Below are 12327 nucleotides of genomic sequence, written 5' to 3' on the forward strand. Positions count from 1 at the left end.
AGGCAGGGCCAGCTGAGCTCCTGTCCTGGGAGGCTCCCAAAGTCCAGCAGGGAAGCAAGAAGTGGAGCAGCCGGAGTTACTCTCTTCTCCCTGCCCTGCAATGCAAGAAGCGGCCAGTGCGGGAGCTGCTGAACAGCTGTGATTGGGCAGAGCAGTTCCTGGAGCGGCAGGGGAGGCAGCAATGGGACTGATGCAGGCACTTCAGTTTACCCTCTGCAGGGTGCTGCTCAGGGGCAATACTTCCAATTCGTAATCAAATACACATTTTCTTCTTAATACGGCGGCCTTTGAAGAGTACCGGTTGGACACCCCTGCTTTAGAGCCTCGCGCCAGCCCAGATCTCTATCCTGACTGTGCTGGGTGGTCTCCTTCACCACACCTGTCCGATAGCTGGTGCTCTTGAGGAGTGTATGAAAATGAAACAATGCTTTCCACTTCTGCGGCACCTTTCACCTGAGGTTCTCGAAGCCCTTACGCGACGACTGAATCAAGCCTCACACAGGTACTGCTGTCCTCGGGTACAAAGGGATGCAGTGACTGCAAAGAGGCGTTCAGAAGCATGCTGGCTACAGAGGAGAAATCAGTGGCATTACAACCGTGTTGTAAGGACCATTGCTCTCAAGCTGTTGCAAGGAGCTAATCCCATCCTGCCCGGGCCTGGTCTTTACTCACATGAGTAGACCAGTGGTAGCCGATGAGATTATGCACAGGAGTAAGGGCTGTAGAATGGGGATGTGCTTTCCAGAAATGTGAAGCAAAAGACCACCTGTCCACCATACTGATCATCATCATCTCATTGTTTCCTCGTGCTCCTCTGTCTGACATTGCCTGGACTCTTGTCTTAAAACGTGACTGTCAGCTCTTTGGGGTAGAGACCGTCTTTTTGTTCTGTGTTTGTACAACACCCAGCACAATAGGCTCTTGGTCCATGACTTGGGCTTCTCAGCACTATTAAGGTAATACAAATAATAAACCACAATAACAACAGGAGACTCCCAGCCACCAGCATCCCACCCAATAGTCACAATACAGCCCCAGACAGGCTTGCTTTTGGAACAGGATCTTATTTTTTCTCTTCATAACCCTCCTCCTTCCATTTGGCTCCAGGCCCAGGGAGAAACACCAACAAAACTGGCAGATCCATCGAGGTGAGCAAGCAAGCAAGCCAGCCGTCTCTAGCCCTCGGAGAAATGAGGAGAGAGAATTTTGCTTTTCAGTGGAAGCACTAAAGCCACCACAGATCTGGGGTCACTCTGGAGCCCAAACTATTCATGTGACAAAGAGGTCAAAACGGCTCTTCAATCTCTATCCCCATCCTGCAAGAAAACAGCAACACTCGCCTTTGCGATTTCACAATATTTAATCTGTTTAAATACAAATGCAAAATGGAGTTATTTAACCAAAAGCGGCTCCCAAATTCAGAGTCAAGTCACTTGCTGTGTCCTTAACTCACCTTTGTTTTGCCTCAAAGCAACGCAGTTGGGAGAGTCAGCCCAGCTCTTCCTTGGCTCACATTTCAGTCTAATCAAGGGACTGATGATTTTCATGCATTACTCAGAATGGAACACCGGTGCTCATAACAACAGACAGACATCAGGCTCTCCTCCCGTTGTAACGCCGCCTCCTCTCAGACCCCTCTCCCCATCGTTACTTTATAGATGTCCTTCACTGTGCTCTGTACCATTTTGACTGTACAGCACGTCAGTGCATGGAACTGGCCTGTAAGGGGCCATGTACACTACTGGCACCGTATAAATGACAGGAATACACACAGCATTACAAACTGGTGGAAAAGCAGGACGTTGCCCCAAGGAACTCACGGTCTCATTGAGATCAATCGGTATAAACAAAAACAAACAACTGTGTTATGTATTGTATTGCATTTATGTCTATGTTATATGCATTTATGTCAGATCTATCCCTCTGCAAGGTCACAACATAGGTCCCCAAAAGACAACACATTGGGTATTAGCATAAGAATAGATACTACAACTAATCTGTTTGATCTAGTAATGAAAGGATCTCAGAGGGAACCTTTGGTACTGGAAGGCATAACCCTATATTAACACTTGACAGAAGTAACTCAGCACAGGGCCTGTGTCACCGAATACATTACAGAAGCAATACAGAATACGTTTGCCAGAAGCTACTCAATATATTAAGGTGCCAGCATAGGCATGTACTATATTGAAATGGCTGCTTGCTGCCCTTCACTAGCTGCATGACGACAGTTCAATATACTTATGGAGATGTGCATTGCATGGAATCCTAGCACTGAAGCAGGCAAAAAGGTCAGTGCAGCCCAAGTTTAACCAATGCATGTGGCTGCAAAAATAAAGAGATCAAAGAGACAAAAGAAAGACCCAGGACCCATGCTATGGTCTATGGACCAAAGGGAAGAAATGCAGTCAGTGAAGCAGGATCACCAAAAAAAACTAGCATTGTACTGTATCAAACATACCATTATCAATGGACTACTGACCACATGCTCTGCCCTACCATGTGGGAGGACTAGATTTGATTGTGCTTCTAATTCAGTCAGTGCTCTCCTGGAGCTGCAGTAACTCCCTAACAGCAACCCTTTGTACTGCTATAGAGCCTTTCATCCAACAATCTCAAGGTCCTTTGCATGTATGAAGCCAGCCTTGCATCTTCCAGTGGGGTCAGTATCACACAGATTAGGATGTCCATTGGATAGGTGGGTACACAGTAGATGGGTGAGACATTTGGTAGTTGTACTTCGTGTGAACCTTCCTTTAAATCATCTGGTTCAGTTCACACCTTTTGAGATTTTATTTCCATTTTAGGTCCCCAAACTCAAAAACAAATCGAGCCAAAATGATCTGATTTCACAGGGTTTCCATAAATTAGTCCAAACACATTCAAAACTTGTGCTGATGTAGGAAGAAAGCAGCAGCACTGGATGGTTTAATCCTCCAAGATGCATTGATTACAGTTCAGAAATCTAGCTCCTATTCCAGACCCAGGGTCATCTTTTGGGCAGAAAAAGCCTAATTCATGCCAACAAAAATCTGCAGTATCCCTGAGTGATCTTGTCTTCACACCTCCACCAGTATTAAACTCACGACTTTGTCAGAATACCATTCGAATACTTCATGCTGGAGTAGGTCAATAATTCACTTCCCTTTAGAAGGAGCCCAGGGAGAGATTTTTATTTTCTATTCACTACTTCTCTGCTCTCCTTCTTGGAAATCTTCTCTCTTGGATATTTCCCTACTACAAAAGGGTGCCAGACAATCTCTTCAAAGAAAGAAATCTTTGGCTTCCCTGCTATATTCTGTCCTGAAAGAGAATATGTCTGGCTCTCTAACCCACCCTTTGCCTGGAAGACAACAACAACAACAAAAAGAGCCGCGCAAGAGGGATTTAAGGTTATACCGATGACCATTTTTCAATTGGTTTCTTATATTGTTATATGAACGAGGTTTCTTCTGCAACTGTGGAAGTCTTCACCTGGGGAACAGTAGCCAAAAGGACAGGACTGCTTGGTATCTTGACTGGCAGCTTTGAACTACCTTCCTGAACCTCAGGAGCAGCAGCTCAATTGTGGAGGACCATCAGAGACACTGGTGAGACAGATTCAGATCTCACACCAATGTAAATCAGGGTAGCTCCACATCCAGAGGGCAACATGTTTGTGAAACTGGGGTAAGTGGGATCAGAATCAGGTAAGGCCCAGCTTGACAAAGCCCTGGCTGGGATGATTTAGTTGGGGTTGGTCCTGCTTGGAGCAGGGGGTTGGACTAGATGACCTCCTGAGGTCTCTTCCAACCCTAATCTTCTGTGATTCTAAGTGATATAATAAAGAAAGGAGCAGGTAAACCAATTTTTAATTGGATTTTAAGCATCCTGTGAATCCTCCTTATGCTGAAGCCTTGGATTTGGGTGTGAAACTTGACCTCAGGTGCTGCAGACACAACCTTTATCTTTTGAAGGGAGAGTCTGAACTTGTGGAAGCTGATAAACTGATGGAGTGGAATGGAGACATTCCATATGATGTGAGTTTGAAAACAAACAGCTGGTCTATAAATAGAAAGAGTAACACACCCAATTTCTAAAAGTGTGTGGCATCTAGCAAACACGCAAGTATCACCTCCACAAACAGCAGCTTGTGGCCATTATTCATCGGTTTTAGCTTGTGCTGAGATATTGCATTCTTTCCTATTTATATGACTCACAAATGTCAATGGTTACAAGCTTTTGGTGGACTGTGGACTCCACATATTCTCTGTCATTTCCTGAATTTTCAGACAGTCTCAACCTTTATCACCCAGTAAGTCAGCTGAACATACAGGCAGGGAGACATGTGCAGGAGTGCACACACAAATCCCCACATCAATCCAGTCACCCCGGCATGGGAAGCAAGAGTTCTCTCGCTGCTCTCCGATCATTTCACAATTAGAACCAGTACACACACACCAACAGGCATGGGGCCATTTCTGATTAGTGTCCAGTGGAGAATTTTTGAAAAACACAATCATTTCCTAATTATCTCAGCCAAGTGACTAGTCAAATTCAGCTCTGGTGCCAGACTGTGTACCTCTCACTGGCACCGATGTCAGGGCAGAATTTGGTCCTCCATTCCTTGTTAGTCCAGGGGATGGAAACAGGGGGGAGCTAATAATTCGCTTTTGTGCACATCTGGATCTGTGCCCAACACCAGCTGTCAATACTATTTTAGCACTTGCATTACCAGATCAGCAGAACAGACGACAAAATGTTACATTACAGCAGCAGAATGTTCTTAATATGTTTATAACCACATAAGATGTGGTGTGACTCTCAATTGCAACCGCTTGGCTTTGCCAGGAAATATCCACACAGCAGCAGGCTCGAGACAAAGAGGTTAGGAATTTGTTTTTAACAAAGACACTAATAAGTCTGGACCCTTAAATTCAGAGATGTAATCTGCTGTGCTTTCCAGTCTCTGGCTGTCCTCTCAGCACTCACGTGTGTGAAAAGAGCAGCTATGCTCCTTACCTCTTTTCTCTAATTACTGCTAGAAAAATGAAAACTCTAAGAGCATTTCCCATTACATGTAATGACACTGAATAACACAGAGCCGCATAACAGTATATGGTCTCATCGTGCACTAGTCAGACAACACAGACATGCTTGATCAATCTATCAGTCAGAAAGCCAGCATTTTACCATTTCATTTGCTGCCCTGAGTGATACCCCTTTGGAGTTTGCAAAACTCAGATCAGCACAACCCATGACAAAATACTAATTTATTTTAACATGCTTGTTGCACAGCAGCTACATAACTTCATAGCAATTGAAGTAAAAGAAATTCCATAAAGTAAGCCTCTCTGCCAAGAATGACTTTTCAGAATAATAAATCCATTCAAGCAGGAATATGTCTATAATGCTGAAAATTTACACCAAAACACAATCAGATGGGCAATCAGGTCACTGATGTGTGATTTCAGTAGTTGTCAGGATGACAGTCGCTCTTTATACTGCAGTCACCCGCCTCCAAGCTATCAATAAAGAAAAAAACATTTTTACCTCATATAGGTTCATTGTTCAAAAGTGTGCCTGTCAAGAGCATCCCTGTAACTGTGAATATACCAGGGATACATACCTCGCCTCATCTCAACTTCATAACCAGCATGCCCCATATAACAGGGGTAACAGCTTCTCCAGAGATAGCGGTAGTGAACGCCAGCAGCACCTAGGATGCCACCAAAAAGGCCACTGCACCAGAGTACCATCCAAAAAATCCTCTGGTCCTCTGCCATGGTGAAAAGCCAACAAGAATAAAAAGCCAGAAAACAGGATTCCAGAGCAAATTAAAGAGAAAATAATGTCAAGCTACAAAATGGGAGGAAAATCCTTAAATTCAAATAAAACCACCCCAGAACGTGTCTGTCACCTACAGGGCAAGCTGCACACAGAGCCAAGCTGTGTGCCATGGGAATAACAGCTACTGCTTCCTAACAACAGAGATCGTTTGGGACCAAGCTTTCTTAGGAGCCCTCCCACACCCCTTCCCTTTTATGTTCTCAACTTTCGACCCGCCCCCTGCAGGTAAAGGCCAAACCCAGCAGAAGTGTCTCCACCCTTACATTCATTCGCTCTCTCCTCCCTCCCCTGCTCTGCTTTTTCTTCTTCTGTGCTGAGCCAGAATTTGTGCGTGACATCACATTCCTCCCAAAACCACACAAACTGAAAGAAACCAAAAAATTCCTGGCTGGCAGCTCTGGAGCATTATTGGGAAGCTGGGTTTGGTTCAAGCCGGAATTCTATAATTGGCTATGTTAGCAAAAAAAGAAAATAGAAGACTTGGGGCGAAATGCATGTGTGTTTGGGGGGGGTGGGGGTGGGCTTTAAATCAACACCACATTTTGGAAAGTCCTGCCTCGACACTACTAGTGACGGTAGAGCAAAATATCCCGAGACACTCCACACTGTGGAACAAGAAGAGCGGTTTCTCTTCTAGGAGCAAAAACCCTGACAAAACAAAACAACATGAGTTCATTTGGATGCCTAAAATAGGCCATCAATTAATATATAATTATGTCCCTGTTGCTGTGGCTTTATGTATGTTAAAATGAAACATCAACCAGACTAGGCAACAGCTGCCCCTAACAAGCAGCCCAACCTCCATAGTCTTAGCCCAAATTCAAGCAAATGCTGGCCAAAAAGAGGAGTCTGCACATAGCACTGAACTCTGGTCTTGGCAGAAAGTGGGAGGGACTGAATTCCAGAGATGGGGACTCTTCATCCGGAACGTCTTGTCTCCAGTTCTCTAGTATCCAGCTCTAGAAACTGGTGTTAGCAGCACTTCAGCTGACATCACGCATCTATACACCTAAAGCAGGTATTTGGGCACCACATGCAAAATTCAGTGTCAGAATTTAGATGTACAGATTATTATGATCATCTGCATATATTGTTAGGGCTTTTCTTAATAGACAATAGGTTCATGACTAGAACTGTGTGAATAGTGCAAAAAAAGATTCTGCCATCAGTGGTTCAAAAATGTTAATGAATTCACTTTGATTGTCTTTGCTTCTTTATGTTTGCTGTTTCCCAGCGGGAACATTCACGGAAAGAAAATGCAAATTGCAGAATATTTGCAGGAAGTGAATGCTGAATTTGTATTCATGAATATTCCACCAGAAAACTGATGCTAAGAAATATAACACATCCAGTTAGGAAACAGAAACATATTAAGTGTCAAATCAAAACATTTTGGGTTAACTTGTTAGTCAAACAGACTGCTTGCAAACAAGCTATAAGCCTCATTATTTGATGCAAGCATTCAGCAAATAATTTGGAATAATGAATATATTTGAAAAAATTACAATCTGCTTGCAGACAATTCCCAGAGAGGTAAAAAGCAGTGAATTAAATAAACAATTCCTTACAAGTTATTTGGCCCGCTCTGTTCCTGACTGATGTACAGGAATATATTTCCTGTTTTTCAAATGGAAAATAAAGAACCACAGAGTGCTGCCTTTGTGAGCAAGAAACACAATTATATACTGTTCAGTACTGGATAACATTACAAATGAAACTTTACATAAAATTAACATTGAAAAGTATTTTAATGGCTCAGAGAATTAAGATTCTGGGCCAGACTGAGAGTTTTGCAAAACCAATTGCTTATGTTTTGGTGGACATCACTTTTGTAGGCAAATATATAACTATGCATGCAAATATGGTAAATTCTCATGCAATGGTCAGTTAATTCAAATGATCATCTCTGTGTACAACTACTGTAATGGCATTTGTAATCCCGATACCATATTTGCACACAGCTTGGGCACACAAATGGACAATTGTGTCTGCAATACTCCAAATTTGTCAGACATAGCCTTTCCCTTCTAGGTCATTGGCACGAATATAGGTCACTATCAAGCAAAAATTACTATCTTACAACTGTTCCATGACCAGTATGAAATGAACTGGTGGTCTCAGACCAACTCCTAAGCACCTCTAGGTCATGACAGACACTATTTGGTGCTCTTGTCTGAGCAGAGAGGTCAGGAGTTAAATAGGTGTGACGTTATGAGTGTAATATAATATTTCATTGGAAGGTGACGGGACCAGAAAGGCTGGGTACTTTAAGGGAACTGCGTGATTTGGACTTCTGAGTAACCAGTGAGGTACTACAGAAGCTGTATTGTGCTGGCTTGGTAAATCTAAGTATTGGAATATCCACCAGCTTTTGGGATTTGTCTGCCTCGTTTTGTTTGCAGTTCATCCTAATTGAGTGACTTCAGCTGGCTCCCACGGACAGCACAGTCACAATAGGTAACAGACTTTACTCTGATCTCTAGAGGCTGTTCCTCCAGTTATGGGATGAAGCACATAGTTGGGGGAGTTGGGAAGCTAAAATTGCCACTATTTGGGCTGTACCCAAGGGTTACACACACTGTCCCAAGTCTGTCATATGACTGGCAAACATTAGTTTTGGCTTTGCTAGCTTACGTTGCGTCACTCCTGTGACCAGTACATTATATAGACCAGTCATATTAGGGGCTGGAGATCACAAAGTTAGGTTTTCAATAAGCATTCAAAATGCCTCTCACTAATGGATTATTTATTTTACTCTACACCTAGGAACCCCAGTCATGGATCAGAATCTCATAGTGCTAGAGCGCTGTACAAACACAGCACAAACAGGTGCCCCGCCCCAAGAGCTTACAATCTAACTACAAGACAAGAGATAACAGGTGGATAGAGACAGCCTGACGGGGAGTACAAGGAAAGCACGAGACAAGACTGGTCAACATGATTGGCCACCTAACCATTCTTAAGGTTTGTATCGGCATCACTGCAAAGGAGTGTTTTAAGGAGCGATTTGAAGGAGGATCATCAGGTAGCTTTGAAGGTATTTACAGGTAGCTCCTCCCAGGCATGATGGGCAGCATGGGAGAAAGCACAAAGATGCTTGTTTGAACAAATGCCAACATATTGTGCACCACCCTGTATACAGAGTACCACACCATGAGCCATTTGTCATTCTAAGCTACTCCAGGTGCGAAAGGCATCCCTGGGCATTACTGAAAAGGGCTGTATGCAGACATTGATTAACTGAGTCTTGCCTTGGACTGATACACGTGTATGTGTACACAAATGCTCACATGGGCATGTGTGTGGTGGGAGCCTGTGTGTATGTGCTTTGTGAGAGGGCATGTGTGTGTGCTATGATCAGCATGTGTTGTGCATGTGTGGCTGTGTGCATTATGAGTTGCATGTACCTTGTGTGTGTGTGTGTGTGTGTGTGTGTGTGTGTGTGTGTGTGTGTGTGTGTGTGTGTGTGTGTGTGTGAGAGAGAGAGAGAGAGAGAACACGAGGTTCTGTTAAAAACAATCAAACAAAGGTTAGTTCTGCACGAACCTGTCTTTTGAATCTAGATGGCAGCTGAAGAATGAAAAACTTGCAAGCTGATCCCACATAGTACAGTCTTACTAATGAAATAATACAAATATAATTGCTCCTGGAATGCTTAAAAAGCATTAATAATACTTGCAATTCATTTCTGGAAGCCTAGGAATCTGTGCTAATCTCTTCACAGATTTTTTATTTTACAGCAAACAAAACCATTTTTTCCAAATGTTTGTACTGATTGCTTCTGAATAAAGATCACGAAGAAAAAAGACGATCAAAGGCTCATACAAACATTCTATTAATATTAAAAAGAAAATGAGCTTGCATTATTTCATTATGTATGTCATCGGTCTGTTGTTCATGCACAATGCTAAAAGAAGCCCACAAACTACACCCACAGGCACCTGAGCCAACATTTACAACCCAAGCAAAACCCTTTTGACTGTATTCTTCTTTTTGTTCATGAAAAGGAATACAGCAAGATTTTGACATTAAGGTAATTCCTTAGAGCTTTACACTGTCCTCTGGTATCCCTCTGATGCCAGTGGAAGCTGTACGTCTGAATGTTCGTCCTTATGTGATCACCGTAACAAACCCAGCACATGCTGACAGACAGGATTCTCTTTTCCAAGAGATGGCTGAATTGATCTGTTACTACTATGCTGTTATAGTTTTTAAGTCTATCTTGTGCTGGTGAAAGGTACCACTATTTAACTGCAGAATAGGTACAACACAGTCAGCCACAAAGCAAGCTTCCAAGCCCTACCATCCCTACCCCCAAAACATGCCTGGGGGGAACAGTTGGTGAGAGAAGAGTTCAGTCTCCGTGACCCATTAAATCTTTTCATTTATTTACAGGCTTTTCCATGGCACTCCCTGCCATGGCACCTCAGCACCTGGCAAACATGATTTACCCTCACACCGGGGTAGGGCATTATTACTATTCATGTTTTACTAGTGGGGAACTCAGGGACTGAAATGGTGAAGTGACCAACACAAGGTTAAACGGGAAACCAGAAACTAAGCCCCCATCTCCGGAGTACCAAGCCAGATAGTGAACCACAAAACCATGCTTCTTTCTTGGCCTCTCTGCTCACACCAACATTGAGGGTGCCAGTTAATGCAACAGTGATTCATTTGTTTTGGGGTGTAGGTTGGACTTGCATGGCCAGCAGATAGTTCTCAAACCACATTTTATCTAAAGTGGATTAGAATGGGTGGCTGAGAATCCTGACCCCTGCCAAGGTGTCTGCTGCACCCTAACTGGTACTGCCACGAATCCTCTCAGAGTGGCCTTAAAAGGCCAGCATGACACTGGGGGGTTTTAACTCATGCTTTAAGACTACATAATCCCAAAGATTAAACAGCAAGTAAAGAACACAAGCCAAAGGATACTGACATATCACTCACCTAAAACCCAGCAGAACTTACCACCACTACACATGATAAGGTAACAGATCCCAGAAATCAGCGCTCCAACCGAATGTTGACTGCAATCTTTAGTGATGAAGTACAAAGCCTCTCAGCCCGTGACTGACATCAAATGAAGAACCCTCCCTTTCCCATCTGACCCCCAACCAGGATCCCTCCCACCCTGTCACCAACGAGTGGTGAAGCCTCCTGCCATCTGACACCAGAATCATTGCCTTATCCCCCCTGGAATGACATAAAATCAACATCCTCTTCCTCCTCTATGGGCTAACCAACTGATGGCTCTCCCATTCTGCAAGTGACACTTGACCAACAGCTCTCAAACCCTGTGACTGAAAACACAGTATGAAAAGGTTGGGGAGACATTCTCCCTATATTAAAAATGAGAGTTCCATATTTTGGTTCTTTGCCCTACACGGACTGTCCTAGAGAGCAAAAGCTATGGGAGAACACCCTATATTTGGTGTCTCCAAAGCTTTAGGTCCTCCTGTGACCCGAAATGAAAACAAGAGAGCAGAGAGTGTGGCTAAGAATGGTGTTTCTCTAGCAACCACTAAGGTAAAGAAACTTTACTGGGTCTTTCTTTTTATTAATCTGATGAAATATTTCTAAATTAAGGCACTGCGTTCCACACCAATTACCCTAAGAAAGTAATAATGTTATCAATTCCTATGCTATGGAGGATAGAATCTAATTTTTTAAAAAAAATAGAGGGGTAAGCTTAGCTTATTGGATTTTCCAGAGGTCAACTCATAAAACACAATTAGCTTTCTGGAATGTTTCATAACATGGTGTTCATACGAGTGGAGGAGAATAGCAGCTCCTTTTAGTGGTAGTATTTGGCCATAGCAAAATTCCAAAATAAAATTTGTGGTTTAGACTGTAATGAATATCACTCCATGATGAATATGCAACAGAGTGCAATCCAGGAGGAAAATAACAGCCTAATGTGATCACAGCGTACTTTCCAAAGGAAGGTGGACTCTAGTCACTTGAGTTGACTGTTCCAAATGTCAGCAGCTGCCTAACCTTCCATGAACCATTCAGCTCCTGAGAATATTCATTCACTGTAAAACACTGCACACTTGTCATTCATATTCTGAGTTTAAAAGAAACATTCTACCCAGGAACTTGGACAGTTACTCTATCAAAGAAGAATGATCTTTCCGGGAAATACATTAGTTTTTACGAACAGTCTGAACAAACAAAAGTCAGCTAAAATTGCTGATGTGATGTAGCATGCTAAGTTGTTACAGCGCACCTCTGATCTCCATGTACACATCTGGAATGTCTATTAAAGTCCTAACTGTCCAACACAATTGGAAGAAGCTTACATGTATGCAATCAATGGAAGTTAGGAGCCCAAATGCATTTGTGGATTTGGGCCTACATCTTTATCACCTTATGCAATGTACAGATAAACACCTACAACCTTAATTGGAATACTTAGCATTTATATAATGCTTTTCACCTGCAATGTGATTTAAAACATTGATGAATTAAACCTCACAACACCCATCTGAGGGACTT

General features: G+C 43.0%; 1 protein-coding gene across 3 annotated transcripts in view; it reads right to left on the minus strand.

Moving 5' to 3' along the window:
• MEGF6 (multiple EGF like domains 6) overlaps positions 1 to 12327 on the minus strand; it is a 251091-nt gene that overhangs the window by 84724 nt on the left and 154040 nt on the right. Inside the window, exon 1 of one of the 3 annotated variants that reach the window (XM_054008953.1) lies at positions 5609 to 5979. The exons of the other annotated variants lie outside the window; for them this stretch is intronic. Within the exon in view, the coding sequence (XP_053864928.1) occupies positions 5609 to 5765 (157 nt within the window). The 5' untranslated portion in view covers positions 5766 to 5979. Of the gene's footprint in view, positions 1 to 5608; positions 5980 to 12327 lie in introns of those variants that run through there. 3 annotated transcript variants of the gene reach the window in all.

Source organism: Malaclemys terrapin, chromosome 19 (genome assembly GCF_027887155.1).
Source record: "Malaclemys terrapin pileata isolate rMalTer1 chromosome 19, rMalTer1.hap1, whole genome shotgun sequence".
NCBI classification, from domain to species: Eukaryota; Metazoa; Chordata; order Testudines; family Emydidae; genus Malaclemys; species Malaclemys terrapin.